This window comes from Aotus nancymaae, unplaced genomic scaffold, assembly GCF_030222135.1.
Source record: "Aotus nancymaae isolate 86718 unplaced genomic scaffold, 86718_ANA_hifiasm-v0.15.2.pri h1tg000040l, whole genome shotgun sequence".
NCBI lineage: Eukaryota > Metazoa > Chordata > Mammalia > Primates > Aotidae > Aotus > Aotus nancymaae.
In genome coordinates, this window is record NW_026988454.1 from 7,794,993 (window position 1) to 7,822,383 (window position 27,391).

The following is a 27,391-nucleotide window of genomic DNA, read 5'->3' on the forward strand; positions in this document are numbered from 1 at the left end:
CTCAGTGACTTCAGGGTTTTTCTCCCCTCCATGAATTCATGTAAATTTCATGAATTGCAAGTTGTTCCCCTCCTCGGTGTCCCCAGAGCAGGGCACATAGGTCCCGGGAGGCTTGCTTCATGCCATGGCTCTGCAGGCGGTGTCCCTCCCTGGACAGCTTATGCCCACGCCAGCCTTTCTGGGGTATATTTCTCCCCACATGGTCCCAGCTATACAGTCCATGCCCTAACTATGGGTGGAACCTTCATCCCGGCTGTATTCATTCATTCTCACACTGCTAATAAAAACAAACTTGAGACTGGGTAATTACAAAGGAAAGAGGTTTAATGGACTCACAGTTCCACACGGCTGCAGAGTCCTCATGATCATGGCAGAAGAGCAAGGAGGAGCAAGGCACATCATACATGGTGGTAGGGAAGAGAGAACTGGTGCAGGGAACTCCTCTTTATAAAACCATCACATCTCAGGAGACTTGTTCACTATCACAAGAACAGCACAGGAAAGACCCACCCCCACGATTCGATTACCTCCCATTGGTTCCTCCCACAACACCTGGGAATTAGGGGAACTACAATTCAAGATGAGATTTGGGTGGGGACAGAGCCAAGCCATATCACCAGCCATAACAAGCCCTAAGTCACATCCTGCTGTTCCCCCTACCCCTGTGGCACAAGGAATCTCTGCCTCAGGTTAGCCTGCTCAGGGGCTCCAGGTGGGCAGCATCATGGCCACCTACAGCAACCAGGCAGGTCCCTACTCAGATCCTCAAGGTCAGCCATCCCTCCAACCAGAGCAGAGGCACTCAGCACCTCCCATCTGCTCTCACCTAGTTCCGCAGTAAAGGAACCTGACTCTAGGAAGGGCCCGAAGCCGCCCACTTATCCAGATATTCTGGCCATGAGGTCCACAGTGTCCAGAAATGTCCTTAAAGGGAGGATCTGTGTTCCTCGTGGTCTCCATCTCCTGCTGTGATAGCCCAGCAGCCAGCATGGACCCAGGGGAGGAAGCTCTGTCCACAGAATGAGACGGCAGGCACCTGGGCCTGTCTCTGCCAGCTTTGCACTCTGTCCTTCAAGCTTCTTGAACTTGAGAAAGAAAGAAATCTTATCTTGGCTAAGCCCCTGATATTTTGGATATTTTGGCTACTCACAGGCAAATTTCACTCCTAGTAATGCACCCCTCAGGAGTCAGCCTTCCTGACCCCAACAACTCTGCCTCCTCCATTGACCGTGCTGGTTTCCCGAGGCTCTGTCGTAACTGGCCTGCCGCCTAACCCCAGGGGTCTGCAGCCTTTGTCTTCTGGTTCCCCTGTGGCCACTCAGCATTGGGCAATGGTCACCAGAATAGAGATTGAAAGGAAGAGTGTGGGGGAAACACACATTATTGGTGCTTCAGAAGGTCATTCCGCCTGATATTAGTGTATATGGCTTGTAAGAAAGGTAAGAAGCCACGTGTGCTCATTTCTGTTTGCCAACATCATTTCACCAAGCCCCTGACCGGGAGGCTGTGCAGCTCCCTGGAGTGGTGCTTTGAAGATAAAGCAGGACGGAGCACATGGAGCCCAAGAGGCCCCCATGCCTCTTGCCTAAGTCTCTTCTTTCCTCAAAAGTTGAATGACTTGGCCAGGTGCAATGGCTCATGCCTGTTATTCCAGAGCTTTGGGAGGCCAAGACAGGTGGATCACTTGAGTCCAGGAGTTAAGACCAGCCTGGGCAATATGGCAAGAGACCCCATCTCTACTAAAAATACAAAAAATTAGCCCGGCATGGTGGTGCATGCCTGTAGTCCAGCTACTAGGGGGGCTGAGTGGGAGAATCACTTGAGCCTGGGAGGCAGAGGCTGCGGTGGGCCCTGACCATGCCACTGTCTGCACGCCACGTTGCACGGCAGTGTGAGACTCTGTCTCAAAAAAAAAAAAAAAATGCTGAACACCCCTTGCCTTGCCTTTTCCCACACGGAAGATAACATCTGACGGGGTTGGTGATTGTGCAACTGTATTCTATAACCAGATGTGTTCCTAGTCCCACACCTTGATGCGATTCTGATTTCGTGTAACTTGCAAGCAAGTTTGATGTGTTTTGCACTGACCCTCCATGACCTGCATATAAATTCTGAGCCAAAAGGGTGTTCTGGAGCAGCCTAACAGGAACTCTCTGAAAACTTCTCCTGGGCTATATTCCTCAGTAAGACCTATGAATAAAACTAACTTTAATTCCTTAAAAGCTTGATTTTTTTTTTCCTTAGTCAGCAAGCTCCATCTGTAGAGAGGAAGGGTAGAAACTCACCACCTGTCGACACTGACTCCCTGGGGTGGGGAGATGGGGCAGTGACCAACCTTCATTCTTCATGGAATTCTTCTAAGTGGTGAGATTTAAAGTGAATTTTACTTTTTTTTTTCATGTTTCTTGGTATTTAAAAATTTCTAAACTAAATAACAAGTGAGGTGTCAGGTAAACTGCAATTTAACAATAACTCACGTAGCCCTAGGCGCAGCTAGGTGCTTAGCTATTGCAGTACTAAAGAGAACGTGCTTCTCACGCCACCAAAGAGCAGTCATCCTTAGAACTGCCTGCTCAGACCAGCCGGGAAAGGCTTTTCAGTCTTATCTCCAAAAGAATGATTCTCGACTACTCTGGCTCCCAGCCAGGTTTCCATAAGTGCTGCAAACTCAGCCAATGAAGCTCCTGAAATTCCTGACAACAGGGGAGATTGCCGTGTGGTGTCCACCGCTTTGTCATTGATAGGAATGATTCTAGAGGAACTCGATCCCCAATCTGGGACTGTTTGTGGGAGTTTAGTTTGCCAGGAACTTGAGTGGCATTGACCCCCTGGCACCTCAGCCAGGGGTGTAGCCAAGTAGACAAATGAACTCCCAAGCTGTACCTGAACCTTCCAGAAACAGAGCCTGTAATGTGGGACCCCACAAGCTATGTTCTGGGAGGTGTTCTTTGCCCTTGTCCTGAGGAATAACAGTGGTGTTTTAACCAATATTTGAAATAGGCTGGGCGAGGTGGCTCATGCCTGTAATCTCAGCACTTTGGGAGACTGAGCTGGGTGGATCACCTGAAGTCAGGAGTTATAGACCAGACTGGCCAACATGGTGAAAACGTCTCTACTAAAAAATACAAAAATTAGCTGAGTGTGGTGGTGGGTGCCTGTAATCCCAGCTACTCGCGAGGCTGAGGCAGGAGAATTGCTTGAACCCGAGAGGCAGAGGTTGCAGTGAACAGAGATCGTGCCACTGCACTCCAGCCTGGGTAACAAAAGTGAAACAAAGAGAATAAAAAAGAACGATTTTTCTACAAAAGAATGAATTTGTTTTGGCTTTGGGTTTTTTTGTTTTTGTTTTTTTTTTGGTCATGCACAAGGATGCTATGGCCCAGATGTCAGTGGGAAATGCGGTATCCTGCTTTAAATCTTGGATTTTGGAATGAGACTATAGGTTCTTCCACTTGTTACCTGGTGATGTTGGGCAAACCACTTAGCCTCTTTGTGCCTGTTTCCTTTTCATTACAATTAGGCAATATCACCCAATATAATAGAGGTGTTACGAGAATTTAACAAGATAATCTAAGAAAGTGCTTAGGACAGCAGCCAGCACACAGCAAGTGCTGAATTCATCAGAGCTATTGTTATTTCATAGTCACAGATTTGCCATTCCTCCAAACTCCCAGACAACCAGATTCTCATGTTTAACCGAATGATGAAATTGGTCAAAGAAAGCAGCATGTACTCTGAGAGGTTTGAAATTAGTCTAGTACCCTCATAAACCAGACCATGTGTGGATGTAGCTGTGTATGTGAATGTCTGTAGGTGTGTATGTAGTTTCCATGCACATGTCCTTTTTACAAATTGCATAAAAAGATGAAATGTTCTCCTCAAACAGGAACCCGGAAGAGGATAAATGCCACCGTCCAGGCTGAAGAGCAGAATCAGCAAGTGAGCACAGGACGCCAAGAGTGTCGCTGCTCTGGGATGGGATCTTTAAATGGTGCCCAGGGCCCGCTTAGGCGTTCCCTCTGTCCTGCTCGGCGGCATGGGGCCAGGGACAAATGCATAATCAGTAATGCCAGGAAGCGCATCCTGAAGAGGACACACCCTCTAAAGCCAGCTTCCCGCAACCTCCCTCCTTCCTGTTTAATTTGCAAGCTTATACTTGCTGCTCCTGTAGCCTGACCCAGAAGATCAAAATTCAAGATTCCGTTGCGTGCGTGTCAGCGCAAGTCATTTGGCATCTCTGATCTTAGCTTCCTAAACTTCCCAATGCAGAAACCATCTGCTTCCCCATGTGGCGATGACTGAGTCTTTATCAGTGTGTCTCACAAATGACCCTTTGTAAGGGATCTCTTAAATTAAGTCAAATATGTCTCCAATTTGCCTGCTTTGTTGATGTCTCAAAACATCAGACATTCACCTGCCACCTGCTGGGAAGAGGTGCCGGTGGGATGGACATTAGGACTCGTTGCCCTTAGCAACCAAGTATGGAAAATAAGCATCATGGGACAGTCATTCTTTCCTCAGCTGGAGACCGTTGGATCCACCATAAGCTGCTGATCATGAGACCATATGGTTGGGAGGCCACCTGACGCCGCAGCAGTCCCTGCACACTCTGGGGCTCTGCCTGGGGAAGCCTGCAGCTCCTGGAATCCCGGGGAAGTCTGCAGCTCCTGGAATCCTCGCAACCACTGGGAGCAGGGTGCCATAAGGAAGTAGAGTCCCAGACAGTCAAAGACAGTGCTCCAGGCCATAAAGTCAACAGGTAACGGAGGAGACCCTGGAATTACATCCAGGTCATGCGAGGGTCCAGTCTTCTTCCAGGATAAAAAGCTGCCTCCCTAAGGCCACACTGTGTCCTCAGTGACAAGGCAGAAAGTGACAGCTTCCTCTCATCACTGTCCCTCCTGCTGTAGTCAGACACCTGTCCCTGGACTGCCAGATGCCCCTGCTACCACCCCATTCTGCTCTTTCCTGGTCTGCAGCCCCCACACCCATCACTTGCTGACCAAGGTAAAATTTTACTTCATTGAAAGATCCGCATGAAAACATGTTGGGACGGGATTGAGGCAATTGCAGAGATCTGCAGATCCCCTCCGTCTACACATAGGGTCAGGTGTGCTGCTCTGATATTCACAGCACCACCCAAGTGCCCCCCACTGCCATGGGAATTCCTGCATGATTCATTGCTGTGGCTGTCTTCGGGCTCTCTTACCAGTCCAGGAGGACTGAGGCATCCCCTGGTGCTCGGCCCACACTTGCTGAATGTCAGGGGACTCCACAGCACTGCCCCTGAAGGATGGGCCTGGGTATCTCACAGCAAGGCCCTGACCAGGAGCTTTGTGTGTTTCCTGATGCCCAAGTCACAGCTACCAGCCTTTCCAAGTATTTAAAAGACATCTGGCCCCCCACCCACCTATTTCTGCCTTCACACTGCCAAACGCCCTTCACCACCCCTCATTTTTATCAAGATAGACTTTGGCTCTATCACAGCAACAGTGAGGAAGGCAGGAAGGGAAGGGTCCCCAGTGTCGCCTTCATGATGAATCAGGCAACAATGAAATACACTCTGTTTCCACTGGGCTCCATTTTTAACCCACTCTATAATGGGAATAACGCTATCTCCCCACCTTGGGAGAGCGTAAGCAGACACACCTGCGGGGAAGCTGCCATGCTCCCAGATCCACTTCCTGAATGGTCAGACAAACCTCACTGTGACCCACACCAATGCTGCTCTGTGCTGTAAGCGGTTGTGCCTTATCCTGTAAGAACAGCACAGGTGCTAATCTGTTCATACGTGTCTACAGAGCCGTAGGGAAGCTTGGCCACGGAGTGTCGCTGTTTTTAATGGTAACCTTTTTTTTAAGGTCTTCCTCAGAAGTTTTCCCAAGAGGATTCTAAGAAAGATTAGCAAGGACATTTTTAATACACACTTGAAAAACATCATTCAAAGCCTACAATTTACATATAGGTTACCAGTAAATGGTGTGATCGTTATCATCATAAAGTATAAGATATAGGACAAGGGCTTTGCTTCCAACACTGAAATGAAGTGCTAGGTTCACTCCACTATTGAGAATCTCTTTTTTCTTTTTTTTCTTTTTTCTTTCTTTTTTTTTTTTTTTTTTTTTTTGCCAAGGACAAAGATTGTCCAAGGACAAGTAGCAATGTCTAGTCTCAAAGGACAACCAAAGTGCTGTTGGGGACCCACTTCCATGACCTCAAGTCCTTGTGGCCATCACTGACCTCAGCTGGATGAGTCTGGAAGTGTCTATCATACAACTGCGTGTATTTCACCATGCCTCCAATTCCCATTAGAAGCTTTTTCCTGATATACCCTGAAGACTGGCTATTGTTATCTTTGTGATTTGTCTGACAGGTAAAGAAATTTTAAAATAAAGTTTTTGTGTCCTCCAGGAACAAAATCATGGTGTAGGGTTCAGGAAGCACATAACTCATCATGAAGCGAACTCTCTCTGATATATTTACTGTGCTATTTCATGGCTGGCACAGGAGTTTACCTTCTAGAATCACCAAGGAGAACCAAAACCAAGAGTGAAATAGCATAAAATGTTCCTGAGACAAGGGGGCAGAAACATCTTTCCTAAAATGGCCGTAGTGCTCCTGGTATTTAAATGAGGAGTCTGTTTTACTCTATCATGTGTATGTAAATGTCACAAAGACATGGTTTGCTGGCAGAGTCGCCATACTAAAAACCAGGAGACTTGCCCCTCAGTATCCATGGGGATTGGTTCCAGGACCTCCATGGACATCAAAATCTGAGAATGTTCAAGTCCCTGATACAAAATGATGTCATTTCTGCATATAACTGACATACATCCTCCCGTATACTTTAAATCATCTCTAGATTAACTATAATACCTAATATAATGTAAATGCTATGGAAATAGTTGCTATACAGTATTGTTTAGGGAATAATGACAAAAAAAAGTCTGTATACACAGATGCAACCATCTTTTTTCCACAAATCTTTTCTTTTCTTTTTCTTTCTTTTTTTGGGGGGGGGAAGGATATCACTCACCTTTTCTCAAAAAATGCAACAGCCCAGGCTGGAATGCAATGGCATAATTATGGCTCACTGCAGCCTTGAATTCCTGGGCTCAAGTGAGCCTCCCACCTTTACCTCCCTAATAGCTGGGACTACAGGTGTGTGCCACCACGTCCAGCTAAATATTGTCTATTTTTTGTAGACACAGGTTCTCACTGTTGCCCAGGCTGGTCGCAAACTCCTAGGCTCAAGCGATCCTTCTGCCTCAGCCTCCCAAAGTGTTGGGATCACAGGCATGAGCCACCAACCCCAGCTACCCAAATATATTCAATCTGCAGTGGGTTGAATCCACAGATACGGAACCCACGGATATAGAAGGTCAATGGTACTCTCCAAGCAATCTACATGTTGAAAGACTTTCACCAACAGACACCTACAAATTCAAAGACATTTTCTTTCAGAGGGTGAATCAAACCAATTATCTTTCTAAAAAATTCTTTCCAGAATACTTATTCTAGGAATCTAGTTACACCGGCCTCTTTTATAGCAATATTTAAATTCTACTGATCTTCAAAAGCCTTTAGATAATTAAGTATTTGATACCAATAGCACCAACAGCTTTCCCTAGAACGAATGCACGGGTGAACATAGCCAGGGCTTTGGATAACTTAAAAGAAAGAAAGCAAAATAAGATAAAGCCCACGCAAACCATTCTTTAGGATTGATATTAATTTGGGGGTAGGCAAGTATGAGAAAGAATACAGAGAAGTGAAGACATCTAGGAATTTCTGCAGAGGATAACTCCATCTTCATCCCTCCGATACTCCATCCCCCACAAAGCATCTCTGTCAGGTGCCCGAGGGTTCTGATGTTTGGACTTCAAGGCAAATCGCATTTTCTTTGGACTTTGCTTTTCTTTTTCTATAACAACGAAAAATAAAACTTGAAGTTAAAATAAATAAATAAGCCATTAGTATGTTCATGATGAAACTGTCACAAAGTTGTATACTTTGAAATGAATAAGTGTCAAGACAAATAAAAAATAAGGATAGCAAACAGCAAAGAAGAAAAGGGCTTAGCAAACTACAGCCTGCGGCCCCAACCGGGCTTATTGCCTGTTTTTGTACCACCTGTGAGCTACGAATGGTTTTTTCACGTTTTAAATAGTTGGAAAAAATGAAAACATTTCATGGCACTTAAAAAAACTAAATGAAATTCAAATTTCAACATCCATAAATAGCATTTTACTGGAATCCAGACACAACCATTCCTTCAAGCATTGCCTATAGCTGCTTCTCCAATGCAGAGGCAGAGCTGAGTGGTGGCAAGAGAGACCACAGGGCCCTAAAGCCTGAAATATTTACAATATGGCCCTTTCCAGAAAGAGTCAGGCAACCCTTGAAGCAGAAGGTTGATCATGTTGTTGCCTAACCCAGTCACTTAACTGGAGGCAGCATCCCATTTGGGATCTGGTGACTTTTGGGATACAGGTCATTATCGCCTTCATCTGTGGAATGGGTCTGATAACCACGGAAGCTGCCTCCTAATGTTTTGGGAGGATTCGGTGAAAATACACATGGAGCTTTCAGGGAGGCGGACACACACACAGTAAGCACCCCATGAAGCTGAGCTAGAGTTACAGTCACTTCCATTCCTGATATTCTCCCCTTGCAAGTGGGGAAGAAGGAGTAATCAACATGATCACTCTGGCCATAGACTATGGCTCCTATATATGGAATTGGTATAGTATAGTAGAGAAGACAGACAACGAAATAAACAATTAGGAAGTGTGAAGAGTATTGCCAAGAACCCAGGATGCACAGGGGGTGCAGGGTTCTGGGCAACAGCACCTGCCTCCCCTGGCAGGGTGGAAATGGTTAGGATGAGGTAGTGAAGGGATCAAACACAACATCTTAAAAGACGACCAGGCCGGGCGCGGTGTCTCACACCTGTAATCGCAGCACTTTGGGAGGCTGAGGCAGGCAGATCACCTGAAGTCAGGAGTTCAAGACCAGCCTGACCAAAAATGGAGAAACCCTGTGATGTGATGGCACGTGCCTGTAATCCCAGCTACTCAGGAGGCTGAGGCAGGAGAATCACTTGAACCCAGGAGGTGGAGGTTGTGTTGAGCTGAGATCGCACCATTGCACTCCAGCCTAGGCAACAAGAGTAAAACTCCGTCTCAAAAAAAAAAAAAAAAAACGACCAAGTGCCTGTAAACAAACTAGAATGAAACATTTTTAAATCAGATAACACAACATTTGGGATCAAAAACAAGGAAATCATCAGCAACTAGAAAATGTATTTACTGTTAAAATAAGTGTTTCACCCTCATCACTATGGAGAAATCTAGAATTTCTCCAAGTGAGGTGTACAGAGTGCCTATCTGCATGGGCATTGTTGGCAGGGATTATTAAAACAGATTCCTGAGTTGCATCGCTCACATTCTAAGTCAAAAACCAAGAAGGCCAAGGAATTTAGCATTTTATCAAGTTCCCTTTGTGCTTCTTCTGCACACTCAGTTTTGAGGATCACTGGGGAAATAGTATAGTTTGCAAGAAGAATGAAGAAAACCTGAGCTCTGCGGAACACCTACTACATGCCAGGCAATGGATTAGTCACTGTTACCTACTTAATCTTATTGGATCTTCATAGAAACTCTGTAAACTAAGTGTTTTTGTGACTATTTTGCAGGCATGGAAATTAAATGAACCGTAGGGTTCAATGACATTCCTGAAGTCACAAGGCTGCTGAGTCAGGTGACCTAGGTTCAGATCTAGATCCTTAGGATGGCATAGACTTTCCTCTCTATTCACAAGGACACAGGCATCCTTGCCATGGAATCCGGAGAACTGAGCCTGGAAAGGATCCAGAGAGCGATCACCTCCTCAAACACTGGTCCTTCCTTTCCTTTTTTATTGCTCTAAGGCTAGAATATGAAACTCCAGCAAATCTTGCTCTCTGTCACAAGAATTTTGTGAAGAAAGTCACTAAAGAATCTGAGACAATTGCTCAGAGGACAGAGACTGATTTTAAAATGTTCCCCACTCAGAGTCATAAACTCCCGGGTGAACTAGGGATCTTGGTGCACCACAGCCAACATCACAAACAAATCATTCACTGCCATGCAGTTGAGAACAGGCAACTGTCAATTCACGCTCTTCATTATTTCCTTACGTAAAGTCAGTGGCTGTCGTGGGTTTTTTTTTTCCCCTCATAGCAGTTCTGGGAATAATAAAAAGACACACAAATATCTGTAAAACTCTCCTAAACCTTTAAGATAGAGGAAATGGAGAATGTGGAGTGAAATTAGGCCCCTTTTGGAGGGCGTGTCAGACTCATGGGCCTCAGAGTCCTGGGCACCACGGGCTTCACCTCCCAAGGTTCTCGGCGTCCTTCATGGTCTCTGGCAAAGCGACCCCCTTGGTCTCCGGAAGAAGTAGCGTCATTCCTGCAGCAAGCAGGCCCAGCACCGCTTCAAAGGAAACAGATTGCAAATAGAGCCATTAGAGCACAGCCAATGCCATTTACAGAAATCGTCACAGCTAGCCAAGGAGAGGAAGAGACAACACAGACAGGAGAGATAGTATTTAAAAAAAAAAAAAAAGTGAGGAACATTTATAAAAGAAAATTAAAACAATAGGATAGCTGGCGAAATGTCAAAGTAAAGGAAACATCGCCTTCGTTTTACTTCTATAGAAGTATAAAGTTCCACAGTAACTGATGTTTAAGTATTAGGGGATTTGTCGATTGGGGTACATATACACATATAATTAGCTATGGAGCACAGTCTATATTCTATATGTGGGCAGGGTGGACCCCTCCCATCACTCTCTCTCTCTTTTTTTCCCTCATCTTCTACTTCCCTTTCCCCCTCCTTCTTCCTGTCTCCCTTTCCCTATCTCTTCCTCCACCTCTCTTTTGGTATTCACCTGTGCCCAGGCATGGCAAGTTTCTGCAACCAACCAACCATTTTTGCCTTCTATGAAGTAGGTAAGCAGGGTCTTGGAAGTTTCCTGGCCTAGGTTTGGAGAGAGAAGTAGGAGTCCTCTCTCCCTTCTAACATCCAACTGAATCAGGAAGAAAGCTGATACAGAACTTTGATTCCCACTCAACTCCTTGTGAGTGTTCTCAGTTGTTAAGCTCTAGATATAGGAGAGCGGTGACAATTCAGCACCTTCAAGACTCTTGTGATTATAAGTTAAATGTGTAAGAATTGGTGATCAGATTTATCAGAGACTATGTCAAAAGGTCTCTCAGATTCTGTCCTATAGTATGAATGACTGGGGTCCAGAGCCAGAGGATAGAAATCTCTGACCCACCTTCTAGGAATGGCTTCTTATCTTTTCCATGAAGCAAGACAGAATAAGCCAGGAGACGCCCCAAGAGCATGCATTATCCTAGCTTTCAGTAAACTCATTGAGAGCTATTATTCCCTTCACTCAACAAATATGACCAAGTACTCACCCTCAGTCACACCCATGCTGAGGTGACTGCCAAGCTGGAAAAGAAGGAATAATATATGCTTCACAAAGTCTTACCAAAGAAAATGAGGGGCAAGGCTTGCCAAACTGCTGTCAGTCTGAAGACTATGAAGGGGGCGAGTATCCCACCTATGTCACACACAGAGGAACACACCATCACTGCAAGGTTCCTGATAAAATACAGAGGACAAAAAGTATGATAATTCTGTGATTCACTTTTCCAAATGTTAACCTGATGCTAAAACAAACACAATACCAGTACCCGCAGCTTGCTGTGGGTGTCTGGTGCTTGACACCTCAGAAGCAAACTGCAGGGGTCAGGAGGAGCCATGAGGACCAGCCCAGAGGGTATTGAGAGGAGTTAACAGGCTAACGTGAAAGTGGGTATGAGCCATCCATAGCCCATGGAAGAGAGCCTACCTCTTTTTAACTATCCATTCAAATATTTAGCTCTTAGGTGTGTAATTCCTGAAGACTTGCTACAAGCCTTACAAAGATAAAAAGAACACCTGCTCCCTGCTCTAAATTTCGATTTCACCTCACTCCTGTCCTAGCTCCATGATCTGTCATCACCTGTGAGGATAGCACAGTGTCTGGGAGTGACTGAGTCTAGTGGGATTTGGGCCCATCCAAGCCCTAAGACCCTGGGAGTGGGGTCAAGCCAGGAGGGAAACCCTGGCTGATCTACACCAGGGACTAACTAACCAAGCCATCACCTCAATAGCCAGCAAGTGACCCTTAGAGGAGACACATGGGGAAGAAAGGAGACCTAATCAGAATGCGGGATCCGCCACTGGCATTCATTGGTTAAGAGTCAATGAATGTGGTTCCTTATGCATGTGACCCAGAGATTTGTTGCACAGGGTAACAGGCCTTAAATAGATCTTCCCAAGAAAAACATGGATTCTAGCTTCTAGCACTAGCACCATGGGGGATCTGCAGTTTTGACGAGGATACTCCAGCGCTGAATGTGTAGTTGTTGAGAAAGATAAGACTAATCATTGAAATTCTTAGAGCTCCTTTCCTGTGGCTGCAAGCTTTGGTCTGTGCTAAGACGAGCATTTTCTTGGGAAAATGAGATTTAAACTGTGACTAGTTGCTTTTTCCACCTGATGAGTTTCTGGGGATGCTCAGAGCAGGTGTTAAGATATGGGAAGAAAAGAGTCTCCACTAGGGAACCCCCCAGTGCATGGAAAGATAGGGAAGGGTGGACAGAAGGTATTGAGGAATCAAGGACAAAGAAAGCTAGTGGGGAATCATAGAGAAACTGTCTACTTGAAATGACCCTCTTCATCTCTGGTAGTGTTCTTTGCTCTGAAATCTACACTATCTGATATTACTATAGTCTCTCCAGCTTTCTTTTGATTAGTATTAGCATAAAGTATTCTCCATCTTTTCACTTTTAAACTATCTTTCTCCCTTAGTTATTTAAAGTGAGTTTCTTATAGGCAGCATGTTGTTGTTGGGTTTCACTTTTTGTCCAATCTGACAATCTCTGCCTTTTAACTGGAGTGTCTAGATCATTTATATTTCTTGTGATTACTGATACAACTGAGTTTAAATCTATCATCTTGCTATTTTTTTTTGTTCTGTTTGTCCTTTGTAACCCTTACTTTCTTTTTCTGCCTTCTCATAAATTATTTTAAATGATCTCACTTTATCTTCTGTGTTGGCTTAATAGCTATAATTATTTTGTTTTTTAATTTTTGATTTAGGTTTACAGTAAACCTAACTCTTTGATCACTGTATCTTCCAGTAATATTGTAACATTCATAGATTATATGTGAACCTTACAAGAGTACACTTGTATTTCTTCCCTCCAGCCTTTGCACAACACTTTGTGATTATTGCTTTCATTGGAAAACTATAGCCCACAGGCCAAAGACAGCATTTTTAGCTTTGGAGTAAAAAATGAGTTTTGTATGATTAAAAGGTTTCTTTTTAAAGAAAGAATAATATGCAACAGAGACCACATGTGATCCACAACGCCTAAAACATTGGCTATCCAGCTCTGTACAGGAAAAGTTTGCCAATCCCTGCTTTAAACAGCTCATTGTCTTTTCAAGTAAATAACCAGAAAAAATAAATATTTCCATTTACCTCTGTAGTTATCATTTTCAGTGCTCTTCATTTTTTTGTGTAGATGTTGTTCCCATCTGATACTGTTTTCCTTTTTTCTGAAAGATGTTCAAGGCTAGTATTTCCTGTAGTGTAGGTCTGCTGGTGATTAATTCTTTCAGACTTTGTATGTTTGAAAAAGTCTTTATTTTCCATTCTTTTTTGGAAGTATTTTTGCTGGGTCAACAATTTTAGATTGGCAATTTCTTTTTCTTTCTTTCAGCACTTTAAAAATGTTACTCAGCCATCTTCTTCTTTGTATCATTTCCAATGAGAAATTTGCTGTCATTCTTATCTTTGTTCTTGTTTGTGATATCTTTCTTCTCTGATTTCTTTTTAAGATTTTTTTTTTTTTTTTTTTTTTTTTTTTTTTAGACAGGGTCTGGTTCTGTTGCCCAGGCTGGAGTGCTGTGGCGTGATCTTGGCTCATCCACCTCCCTAGCTCAAGCAAGCCTCCTATCTCAGCCTCCAAAGTAACTGAGACTACATACACACGCCACATACCCAGCAAATTTTTGTATACTTTGTAGAAACAAGGTTTCACCATATTGCCCAGGCTGGCCTTTTTAAGATTTTTATGATGTGCCTTTCTTGATGTTTTTTGTGGTCAGTATTTATTAAGATTTTTGTATCTATGTATTTGAAGTTTTTATCCAATTTGAAGAAGTTTTAAACATTATTTCTATCTCTCTATTAACCCCTTCGACTCACTCCTACAGATTCCAATTACATGCATTGAATTGTCTCACAGCTCACTGATTCTGTCTTTTCTTTTTGATAATTTCTATTGCTATCTTCAAATTCACTAATCTTTTCTTCCATAATGTTTAATCTGCTGTTAACTCATGTGGTGTATTTTTCATCTCAGACATTGTGTTTTTATCTCTAGAAGTTTGAGACTTAAAATTTTTTTTTCCTTATCGCTACTTAACATGCTCAATCTTTTCTCTAGGTCTTAAACATACAGAATATAGGTATCACAACTGTTCTAATGTTCTTGTCTACTAATTCTATCATCTATGCCATTTCTAGGTCAGTTTGAATTTATTTATTTTTCTCCTCAAAATAGGTTCTCTTTTCCTACTTCTTTGTATGTCTGGTAACTTTTGATTGGATGTTAAAAATTGTAAATTTCACTTTGTTCCGTGCTCAGTTTTGTATTCCTATAAACAATGTTGAGCTTTGTTCTGAAAACATGATTAAATTAGGAATAATAAATCAGGAAAAGTTCTATCCTTTAGGGTATTACTTTTAAGCTTCTTGTATTGAAATTCTTTGCATAATTTCTTACTTTCTATAATGACTAATTACAAAATTCATGTATTTATATTTCCTTCCCAATCCCTCCCTCCATGACCTGTATCCTGATGATGTATTTGGTTATATCATCTCTTAGAAAATTTTAAAATAAATGTAGAGGTGGAAATTTTATTGAATGCCTTTCAGTATCTATGGAGATAATCATATAATTTTTCTCTTTTCACTTATAAACATGATTTATACTGTGAGATTTTCTAAGACTAAGCCATCTTTGCACTCCTGGAGTAACTCATCTTAGACATAGTATAGTAATTATTTTAATGTTCTCCACCGTTTGATAATATATTGTTTTGAATTTCTAAAACAACATTCATAAATATTTGTCTGTAGTTTCCTTTATCTTTGTTGTTCTTTGATACCAATATTATGCTAATTTTAATTTTTTAAACTTGGAAAATTTCCTCCTTTTTCTATGGTTTAGAGCAACTTAAATGTTACTGGAATTTTCTATTTATTAAATGTTTTATAAATCCCCTTTCAAAATCATTGTGGATTCCTTCTTTATCATTATTTAGGGCCCTCCTTATTTTATTTAGTACCTTTTCCCATAAATTCAACTTTGATTAGATTATGGTTCTTGGTATATATTTCCCTAGTATGCTTTTGTGCATTCTTTCCTTCTTAGCTTTTCTGAGGAACAGTTATACTTCATATATGCAGCATATTGTTGGATTTTGCTTTGTAATCAAGTCAGGCAGTCATCTTTTTTTTTCCAATAAAGGATTTAAGCCTCTTTTCATTTATTTAAATGTCAGAAATGTTTGGTCTTAATTCTATCCTGTCAATTCTATCATATCAATGCTATTATCTATTCATATTCTACCTTCTATTCACACCACAGCTTTTTATTGCTTCTGATGTCTTTCATTTTCAGTATGTGTTGGTTATGTGTATTTTTTCCTGATAATTTGGAAGGGCTGTATTTTATTCAAATGATTACCTGTATAACCTTATATAATATAATTAATACCCTATTCCTTTAGACAGTATTGATTAACTTTCCATTATGAACAATCACAAAATTAGTATAGTTTTACTTCCTCCTCAAACCATCCCTCCATGACCTGATTTCATTGATATCATTATTTTTAGTGTTTTCCTTTATATCTTAAAATATACCTAAGATATTAATTATCAGTTTTTAAAAATATATTGCTGCTGAACAAATTAAACTTGTCAGTTTTTAATAATACGCTTCCCTCCCAAAAAAAAGTGTATTGAAGAAATCAGTGTATTACACCATCTCCAACATTCTCTTTCCTTTTCCTTTCCAATCTTTGTTAGTTATAACATTTCTTTATTGTCATATTTGTGATATTATATTCTGTTTTGTACCCAAAGATACACTCATTTCAATATCAAATTCAATGATCCTACCAGTCATTCTGACACATTACTCCATTTGTCACTATACTTACCGAATTTTTTTTCTAATAGCTTTTTTTGGGAAAGGATCATAGGAACCATATTCTTTGAGATAATTTTAAATGATTGGCTATTGCTGTTATATAGAAGTGAGAGCTTGGTTAAATAAAATTCATTGGATTCAGGCATGGTAGCTCACACCTGTAATCCCATCACTTTGGGAGGCGGAGGCAGGCAGATCATTTAAGGTCAGGAATTCAAGACCAGCTTGACCAACCCCTTCTCTCCTAAAAATACAAAAATTAGCCAGGCATAGTGGTGGGCCCCCCTAATCCCAGCTACTGGGGAGGCTGAGGCAGGAGAATGGCTTTAACCAGGGAGACAGAGGTTGTAGTGAGCCAAGATCATGCCACTGTACTCCAGCCTGGGTGACAGAGACTCCATCGCAAAAAAAAAATAATAAAAATCATTGGTAATATTACACTTTATTTTCTTGTGATCATTGCAGGCATTGACTGTCTTCATCGAATGATACCAATTTGTTCTCCTTATATAGATGACAAATTTGCAGCCTGGCTACTTGATGACTCTTTCTCGATCTTTAAAGTATAGTAACCAGATAAAAATATGTCCTAATATTGTTCACTGGGTCAGTTTTCCCTGTTACATGTGTCCCTTTAATTTATAGATTCAAGCATTCTTTTATTTCCAGATGTATTCCTGAAGTATATTTATTGTGTGTGTGTGAGTAGGGGGGTGTATATATATCTCTTTTTTTTTACCGAAAGGGCTACAGACTATATACATACATACATATATGCATACATAGAGCTTTTTAAACTCTGTTTTTTTTTTAAAGACAGAATATCCCTCTGTGGCCCGGGCTGGAGTGCAATGGCCTTATCTTGGCTCATTGCAACATCTGCCTCCTGAGTTCAAGTGATCCTCCTACCTCAGCCTCCTGAGTAGCTGGGACTATAGGCACACGCTACCATGCCCAGCTAATTTTTGTATTTTTAGTAGAGACGGGGTTTCACCATGTTAGCCAGGCTGATCCCAAACTTCTGGCTTCAGATGATCCATCCGCCTCAGCCTTCCAAAGTGCTGGGATTACAGGTGCGAGCCACTGTGCCCAGCTTAAACTCTGCTTATTTCTTATTTCTGTTTTACTTTGCAACTCCTTGTCCTGTCTTGCCTCTCCCTCACTATATTTGTTCTTCTTTGCATTGTGTGTAAATTGGTTTTCATTTCTCAAATGCAAAAATTTCTCCACTTCTTAATTTTTCTTTTTTATTTCTTAAGACAGCTTCAATGTCTTCTATTGTCTTGCCAGATAGTCTCTGAAGAACTGTATCTCTGCATTAAACACTTATTTTTATAGAGATGACTGATTTATCAATATTTTTCATTGAGTAGTGTATTTGGTTAGAACTCTGATCTACTTTGTGACAGTATTTTTCTGGCCAGTATTTTTCATTTGACTTTTGCTTTTTCTGCTCATTTCCCCCTTTTTCTCATGATCTGTTTGTGTAGCTCCTGAGTGAGTTACTTTTTGGTTTATTATTCGTCTTTTCACACTGTGATTTCTTCCTCTTTCAGCCATTTCTAGAAGGATTTGTCGGGAAGCAGCCAGGCCATATTCTGGGCTAGTAGAAATCTTTTTTTTTTTTTTTTTTTTACCAGAGTTGTATGTGATTAGGTGCTTTTAGCTCGCTCATTCCTGATCTACAGGGGCTGACGGTGTGGAACTAGTCTCCTCCACCCGCCTCTCAGTAACTGCTGTCTGAAAGTTCCTGCACGTCTTCTTTTACAGCCTCTCCCTCCCTGCTTCACCTTCAGCCACACAACATCCAGGGCAGGGAGCTTCCATCTCCAGCCCATGCACCCATCATTCTGTTCCTCCAGACAAGAGATCATGGCTCACACCCTTCAAGGCACACTGTCTACTTTGGAAAGCTGGTGGCCTCGTCTATCATTTGCTGTCACAGGTGTCCTTTCCTGGAGTCTTCTCAGACCCCCTTAGACCTCACGCACTGGGCAGCCCTTCCTCTTGTAGATTGTCTTTTCATGTTATCTTAGTTTCAAATGCATGTGCATTTTCCCTCACTTTTCTGATAGCTTTTGTGTGATTTCCAAGAGGTGCAAGAAAATAAACCATTATTTTTTACTATTAACAAAAGATTACTGTTAAAAAGGAAAAAAAATGGCAAGCAAGTATAGAGAAGCTAGAAGAAGTAGGGAACTAGGTCCCTTATTTAAAATTAGATGTTTATGGTACTTCATTCATTGAGTCATTCTACAGCATGTAGTGACTGGGGCTATGGAGGGTTTTGTGAGGTACGGAGAAGTATGACGTGGTTTCTGTTTTCAAGGACCTCATAAGACAGTGAAGAGATAAAAATGGAAAGATCATTTTCAAAGCGAGGCAGTGAAGCCAAACAAATCTTCTTACAACACGTGCTGCACAAAGTTAGGGGGAGCAGAGCAGTCCAACTCTGAAACCGCCTGGAACAGAGGCAGGGTCAAAATGGTTTACATAGAGACTGTCTAAATTTGGGCTGCTTATAAAGTAAGAAAGTCACAGAAATTATCCATTTTCTGCAATTTAAATTTGATTCAATCGATTAGAAACACCGGAACTTGAATGACTGCCTTACCTGTGCGTGCACGTGTGTGTACGTAACAAGTTGAGGGCTTTTTTCTGAACATCTAGCCTCCCTTCCCTAGTGAGTGAGAATGCTTTTCTCACAGGCTTTCCACAAGTGGTCAAGGGCTCCTGGGGGATGGGTTACTTGGCCTTTTTCCCTAGAGAACTACGCACTCAATACCTTGCATGGTTTACATTTTGAGTCAGTCCCCTGTGCCCGGTGGCCATGACAATGGAATTGTTTGGCCTGGCTATTTTAGACTCCGGGCTCAGAACTGCCAAATATAGAAGGCTTTCTCTTTAATTTGCCTTCCTCTCCCGTACTCAGTCCAAGTAACTTTTTACAAGTGAGAGTCTCAGACATGGCCTCTTAATAAAGGATTAGTCAGGAAAGAGTGAATCAAGACCATCCTGGGGTCTTCTGGCTTTACTGAAGGGCTCAGAGCACTGTGCAAGTATAAAATGAGACTGGGGAGCTGGGGTGTATTTTAGAAACTGTTGGTATGATGACATAGATGACATAAGGAGAAGAAACAGTTTATACAGAGGAAAAAGAGTTTAAGGTAACATACAGAATGTCTAACAAATTACAATTTGTAAAAATTTTAAATAAAGTGGTTTCTTTTATAATTAAAATAATCTCCATTTAATACTAAGTCTTCCAAGATACAGAAGGCAATAAGTACAGGCAAAGATACTCAACAGTACTAGTAATTAGAAAAAGTAAAGTTACAATAATACCATTACCTCCCAAAATGACTTTTAGAAAGCTGACAGCACCAGGCTGGGTGCAGTGGCTCACGTCTGTAATCCCAGCACTTTGGGAGGCCAAGGTGGGTGGATCATCTGAGGTCAGGAGTTCAAGACCAGCCTGGCCAACATGGTGAAACCCTATCTCTACCAAAAATACAAAAAATTAGCCAGGCACAGTGGCGCATGCCTGTAGTTGCAGCTGCTCAGGAGGCTGAGTCAGGAGAATCACTTGAACCTAGGAGGCAGAGGTTGCTGTGAGCTGAGATCACACCACTGCACTCTTGCCTGAGCAACAAGAGTGAAACTCCAACTCAGACAAAAAAAAAAGAAAAAAAGGCTGACAACACCAAACACTGATGAGAATGAGTATCTACAGGATTCCTCAAACACGGCTGATGGGAACACAAGATGGCACGGCCACATCAGAAGGTGGTCTGACAGTTTCTCATAGAGTTAAACACACACTTACCATATAACCTAACAATTCCATTCCTGAGTTTTTACCCAACATAAATGAAAACATGCATCCACTCAAAGACTTATACCCAAATGTCTACAGCATCTGCATCGGAATCACTCTGAAGCAGTCCAAATGTCTCTCAAGTGGTGAACAGCTGAACAGTGTATGAATCGTGGCACATTGACATTCACATGCTGGAGTACTATGCAGCAGCAACAAGCAAAACACTGATACACGCAACAACTGGGTGAGTGTCATCATGCTAAGTGAGAAAGCCAAACACCCTATTATTTCATGCCCTATTATTCATTTACAGCTCATTGTGGAAAAGCTAAACCTGTAGGGTCTGGAGGAGAGAAGAAAAGGGCACTGACTGCAAAGAGATGTGAAGAACCTTTTGGGGGTGATAGAAATAGTCTCTATTTTAGTTGTGGCAGTGGCTAAATAACTATATACACATGGCTGTGTGTGTGTGTGTGCGTGTGTGTAGTCAAACTAATCAAACTGCATGTTAGAAATGGTGAATTTTACTCTATGTCAATTATATCTCAATAAACTTGATTTTTTCAAAAATAAGTTCTTCAGCACCAAAAGAAAAGCAACAAAAGTACAGCAAAAGATAAACTAGACTACATCAAAATAAAAAACTTCTGTGCATCAAAGGTCACAATCAACAGAACGAAAAGATAACCTATGGAATGGGATCAAGTATTTGCAGATCATGTGTCTGATAGTTCATCTCAGAATATGTAAAGCATTCCTACAACTCAACAACAACAAAACCAGTTCAAAAATGGGGAAGGAACTTGAGTAGACATTTCACCAAAGAAAATATACAAATAGCCAACAAGCACGTGAAAAGATGATCAACATAATTAATCCTCAGAGAAATCAAAAGCACAATGAGATAACACTTCAAACCCATTAGGGTGGCTACTATCAAAAAGACAAACAGAAAATAACAAGTGTTGGCGAGGATGTGGAGGAACTGGAACCGTTGTGAACTGTTGGTGGGAATGTAAAATGATGCAGCCATTATGGAAAAAAGTATGGCAGTTCCTCTAAAAACTAAAAACAGAATTACATTATGATCCAGTAATTCCGCTTATGGATATTCCGCCCCAAAGAACTGAAAGAAGTCTTGAAGAGATATTAGTACATCCATGTTCATAGCAGTATTATTCACAATAGCCAAGAAGTGGAGCATCTCAAGTGTCCATTGACAGATGAATGGATAAACAAAATGTGGTATATATATATATAATGGAATATTACTCAGCCTTTAAAAAGAAGAAAATCTTGACACATGCTACAACATACATGAACCTTGAGGCCATTACACTAAGTGATCCAGGCCAGTCATACAAAGACATGATTCTACTTATATGAGGTACTCAAAGTAACCAAACTCATAGAAACAGAAAGTAGACAGGTGCTTGTCAGGAGCTGGAGGGTGAAGAGGATGGGGAGCTACTGTTTAATGAGTACAGAGTTTCTGTTTTGCAAGATGAGAGTTCTGGAGCTTGGTTGTGTGAAGGTAGTTAACACTATTGAACTGTAAATTTAAAAGTGGTTAAGATGGTAAATTTCATATTATGTATATTTTACCACAATTTTGAAAAGTTCCTCAGTTTACAGAACAGCAATGTGTCGTAATGGGAAAACCACAGGGTTCCAGGTCAGGAAGATGTGGTCCTTACCCTAGCCCTGCTTCTTTCCAGCTGTCTGAGCCCTGGAAGGTCTCTTTCCCTTTCTAAATCACAGTTTCCGCATATATAAAATGGGGATAACCATACCCAAGAACAAATGTAAGTGCTGAATGGAATCTCATGTGTGGAAATACTCGTGTGTCCCCGTACAAATGTCAGCTGGTTAAGAAGATGATGCCCAGAAATGTCAATGGAACGGCTGACATTTATACAGTGAATTAGTGCCAAGGATAGGGCTACAACACAGGTTTCCCAACTCCCTATCCAGTGCTCACTTCTCTACACTAGCCACCTTTTGTTCTTGTACTTGCTGTATATACAGAACAACCTTGACCCCATCCGTCAGCTCACAAGGTCCCATTTCACATTCTCGGCTATAATAATGGATTGACCCTCTCTTGATGCTTAACCCCATCTCTCTGAATGGGATTTATTAACCATGCCACTCAATGTCCAAACTGAGCAATGCTTGGGGGCATCTTGAGGAAGCATCTTGGAAATGTTGGTCCCCACCGAACTGGTGGGTTCACAGCTGCTTCACTGGCTACCCCTGTTTATGCACTCACCTGATGAATGTGGGGTACAGCTCAGCGTTCACCAGGCAGATCATTTGGATTGCAATGGTGATTCCCATTCGGCCAAGACACATGATCGTGATGTTTAACCAGTGCAGATCTGGAAGGGAAGCACAAAGAGGGTGTGGGTGGTGGATGGGGGTTTTGTTCCCCAAGTTACTGGTGATAGGCCACGGTGGGTCGTGCTTGGACTGTTAGAGCTGGTGCGGCCTGGAATGTTGTCTTATCTAACTCTTTCATTTTGAGATAAGTAAACTGAGTCTCAAGAGATTTGGGGATTTGATGATGACATATTCAAGAAGACTCCATTGTGTGGGGGAAAGAAGGAGCTTTTTGAATCTCAGTTTGGTTTCCTGAGCTGTAAAATGGGAATAATGACACCCAGCTTATCGTCATGAGACTTAGAGCTGATGTGTGTCAAATGTCCACTGTGACCACAGAATTTTGAAGTTGGCTTTTCATTTATTATATGATAGCATCCACTGCCAGTTGAGTTCCTGAAATGCAGAAAGAACTCAGTAAACATGATCCCCCTAACAGTAGTTCTCAAAGTAACAAAACAGATTTCTAATCCTCAATCTAATGTCCATTTCCAATACAGTTTTAACCAAAACGTCTTCATAATAATCTCAGAGGCTGAGAATTAGGGAAGTGCGCCCTTGTTTCACCCTGGCAGGCTGCTATGGGGCTCTTGACCACCCGAAGGCCCAGAAAGCCCTCTCCCTATTTAGATTGATCAAAGAATTTGGCTTCATTGGAAAGAAACTCAGCTCCTTAATAACCATCATCTGCTCTGCATGGGTTACCCCCAGCACTGAAATGCAAGTGACCCTGTGACACACAGCTCACTACAAAGGCCTCTGGGGTCACAGACACAATGTCAGCTTGACTCTTGTCCCCAGATACTGGCTATTTATGGAAGTCTTGTTTCATTTCACTCAGCCAATAGGAGGTTCCAAACGAGAGTGCCCCTCACCCGTCTCATGGGTGCAACACAGTCTCTCCCTCCTGCAGCTCTCAGCCCTGGTGGAGAAGCCAAGCTGAGCCTTCCATTAAGGACCACACCCCTGCCGGGTGCAGTGACTCACGCCTATAATCCCAGCACTTTGGGAGGCCAAGACGGGTGGATCACGAGGTCAAGAGATCGAGACCATCCTGGTCAACATGGTGAAAACCCGTCTCTACTAAAAATACAAAAATTAGCTGGGCATGGTGGCGCACACCTGTAGTCCCAGCTACTCGGGAGGCTGAGGCAGGAGAATTGCCTGAACCCAGGAGACGGAGGTTGCAGTGAGCCGAGGTCGCGCCATTGCACTCCAGCCTGGGTAACAAGAGCAAAACTCCGTCTCAAAAAAAAAAAGAAGAAAAAAAAAAGGACCACACCCCATCCAGCTTCTAAAAGGTAAAAGGCAAGGAGTTCACTCTGATGCCTCGAGGAAGGTCCTCATTCACAGGTCTTTAGCCTGATGATGCTTGACTAGAGGTGCACAGCATCCCTGGCCTCAGAGAACTGACCATGTCTCCACTCTGTACCACCAGGGCTACTCATGACAGCAGCCAGAGCAACCCAGTTAAGAGTAAAGTCAGGTCAAATCCACCCCTGCTCAAAGCCACCAGTGGTTTCCTACCACTCTTGGGATAAAGTCCACAGCTGGCTATTTCCCAGCTCACTCCACACCTCACTCCACTGCTCCCTACATGCTCTCCTGACCCTGGTCCCCAGATCCTGAGCGGTCCCTCCGATGCCACAGTCTTCTCACCCCAAGGGCCTCACACATGTCAGAACACTCTCCCCAGATTTTTACGTGGCTCTTTCCACTTCATTTAGGCCTCCCTTGCCCATTGTAGAAAGCACTGACATCCTTCTCTTTTCCCTCTGGAATGTCAGCTCCATGGAGCAAGAACTCTCTCTGCTTTGCTCATGGTTGAGATCCTAGGACCTAGATATCTGCCAGCCACATAGAAGGCCTGGAGATATTTCCTGCAGGAGAAATGAATGACTGTCCTAAAATGTGATAAGGACTAAGACAGAGGGATGGGGGGAGGGCAGGAGCTGGGAGGAGAGGGCTGGGGGGGACGATGCCTGGGCTCTGTCCAGGTGGCAGCTGAACAGACTTAGCCCTCAGTCACCCTCCTTCTTGGCATTCAATGCTGCTAACTTTTAAAAGTTTGCCCATCCATCATGTCTTACCCAGGATTCCAGAAACCAAGAGGTGGGGAAGAAAGAGGGTAAAATCTATTTCAGATCCATGCTGCCCCTTTTCCTGCATTCTCTGTTCTTTCTCCACGAAAGGAGGAAAAAGAAAACAGCTTTCTTTCCCCACCACTTTTTCTTTCCAGCCTGATCTACACAGCCTGGTTCTTGGGCATACAGACTTCACGGGACAGTCTCTACAATACCCTGCACGAAAGCCCACCAGAATGACTCACTAAACCAACAAGTGCAGAGCACAAGCAATAAAAACTGAGAAAAGAGCGAATCTGCCCTTGTATTTATTTTACAACGTATCTGGAAGCAATGAATGTGAAAGGCAATTTATGTACTCAAATTAAAACTGACTGAAGTTCATCTGCTTTAGGTTAAATGTAGCTTGGTTTATCTTTGATTGTAAGAATTACAGGCTAAAGTATACATCCACCAAAATGGCCATGCTTAAACAGACGAACCGTATCAAGCGTTGGGAGGATCTGGAATAATCGGAACTCCCATGTGTTACTGGGAGGAGTACAAAATGGTTTCACCGCTTTGGAAAGCTGTTTGGCAGGGTCTGCTAGAACTAAGCATATGCCTCCCTGGGACCCAGCAAGTGCGTTCACAGACCTGTACCCAAGGGAAATAAGATATGCCCACCCAAAGATATGTGCAAGGATGGCTTTAGTCCCAATGAGTAGCAAATGTTGGAAACAACTCAAGTGACAATCAACAGCAGAATGGATGCAGAGTGTCATATTCACACAATGGAATGCTACACAATCATTTTTTTTGAAGTGCCAACTACACTCTCATGTGACAACATGGGTGGATCACACAGGTGCAGTGATGAATGCCTCATGCCTGTAATCCCAGCACTTTGGGAGGCTGAGGTGGGAGGACTGCTGGAGCCCAGGAGTTTGAGACCAGCGTGGGCAATATAGTAAGACCCCATCTCTACAAAAAATAAAAACATTAAACAGGCATAGTGGCTTACACCTCTAGACCCAGCTACTACTGAGGAGGCTGAGATGGGAGGATCCCTTGAGCCCAAGAGTTCAAGGTTACAGTGAGCTGTGATTGTACCACTGCACTCCAGCCTGAATAACAGAGCAAGATCCTGTCTCAAAACACAACAACAACAACAAAAATAGTGTATTTGGTATAGTTCCATCTGTATGAAGCTCATGAACAGACACAATCTGTGGTGACCAGGGGCAGAGTAGTGATGACCTTGGCAGGGGCGGTGGGGGTTGTTGTGAAGGAGCATGAGGGAGGCTTTGCAGGAGCTAGAAATGGTCCCCATCTTCATCTGGATCCTGCTGTCCAGGTTTATACATTTTTTTAAAACTTATGGAGTCATACACTTATAGCTTATTGATTGTATGTATATTAAACCTCAATTTAATTTTGTTGTTGTTTTTTGGTTTTTGATTTTTTTGGGAGACAAAATCTCTGTCGCCCAGGCTGGAGTGCAATGGTACAATCTCGGTTCACCACAAACTCCCCCTCCTGGGTTCAAGCCATACTCCTGCCTCAGTCTCCTGAGCAGCTGGGATTACAAGTGCGTGCCACCAAGCCTGGCTAATTTTTGCATTTTTAGTAGAGACGGGTTTTCACCATGTTTGCCAGGCTGGTCTCAAACTCCTGCCCTCAGGTGATCCACCTGCCTCGGCCTCTCATAGTGCTGGGATTATAGGCGTGGGCCACTGTGTCCAGCCCCTCAATTTAAAATAAAATAAAAAAATTGTAGACAAAGGTAGCACCTCGTCTTTGTTCTCATTCCAGAAGCTTATCAAAGAGTTACAATATTCTCCCCACACTTCCATTGCCTGGGAAATTGTGAAAACAGAAACTCACCAGGTGAGATAAAAATCTTGACGAGGCAGGCTGTCCCCGCCAACAGAGTTGACACGGCTAAGGGGTAGATACGGCCCACGCGGTCAATGGTGATGAGGGTGATGAAGGCCCCCGGGAATTCAACCAGAGTGGAGTAAAGGAAATCCAGGTAGAGATTCGAGCTGGTGGCACCCATGTGCAGGATGAGCCCCTGATAGAGCAGAGAGCCGGTGAACCTGAGCCAAGAGGGGGTTTCAAGTCAAAGGCATGAGTCAGAGACTGATGAAGACGCCCCTCCCAGCTGGAGAGGAGTGTGAGTCACTGGTTTAGAATGTCCTAGAACAATATGGGAAGAGGGGAGTAAATATCAGAAAGCGTGTCTACAAGGGCCCTTGATGATACATTTTCTTCATGATGGATGTGAGAGTATGACTTGTAGGACATGCCCCCAAGTCTCCTAGAGATCACATGTGGTGATGGCTACTGTTCACTGCACTTAGACATCTGGTTCTGCACCCAGCGCTGCACGTGTGTAACCTCATATGGCACTCCAACAGGCCTACGAGGAGGTGGGCCAGAGAGGGCAGGAATTGAGGGAGCAGGTTCAGGTGTCAGACTGCTTTATGAGCTGTGTCACCTTAAGGAAGTTAACTAACCTCTCCGGACCTCAGTTCCCTTACCTGTAAATGGGATCATAATAGTACCTACCACAACTGTTTGCCTTGATCACTTGCTGAGTTAGTGTATAAAAATGCCAGTTTATAGTTCCCAGCACAGAGCATGCACTCAGTATAGATGAGCTGTCATTGTCATCATCATCATCCTCTTTCCAAGGTGGAGGACCCAGGGCACAACAAACAGGTCTGGGCCAGGTCTTTCCAACTGCACCACGGCGTTCCCTGCCCCTCACTGAGCTGTCCTTAGTGG

At 43.0% G+C, this 27,391-nt stretch overlaps 1 protein-coding gene and 1 pseudogene across 3 annotated transcripts in view; one reads left to right on the forward strand and one right to left on the reverse strand.

Moving 5' to 3' along the window:
• The first annotated feature begins 2,638 nt into the window (after positions 1 to 2,638).
• Positions 2,639 to 2,852, forward strand: LOC110568036 (mitochondrial import receptor subunit TOM6 homolog; annotated as a pseudogene).
• A 4,844-nt stretch (positions 2,853 to 7,696) lies between these two features.
• SLC22A1 (solute carrier family 22 member 1) overlaps positions 7,697 to 27,391 on the reverse strand; it is a 34,936-nt gene continuing 15,241 nt past the window's right edge. For 2 of the 3 annotated variants that reach the window (XM_064360481.1, XM_064360482.1), the window contains exons 7-11: positions 26,486 to 26,700; positions 22,426 to 22,534; positions 11,545 to 11,657; positions 10,379 to 10,478; positions 9,062 to 9,159 (exon numbers count right to left, since the gene is read on the reverse strand). In XM_064360481.1, coding sequence (XP_064216551.1) covers positions 9,078 to 9,159; positions 10,379 to 10,478; positions 11,545 to 11,657; positions 22,426 to 22,534; positions 26,486 to 26,700 — 619 coding nt within the window. In that variant the 3' untranslated portion in view covers positions 9,062 to 9,077. Of the gene's footprint in view, positions 7,925 to 9,061; positions 9,160 to 10,378; positions 10,479 to 11,544; positions 11,658 to 22,425; positions 22,535 to 26,485; positions 26,701 to 27,391 lie in introns of those variants that run through there. The other variant, XM_012451208.2, reaches the window with a different exon arrangement.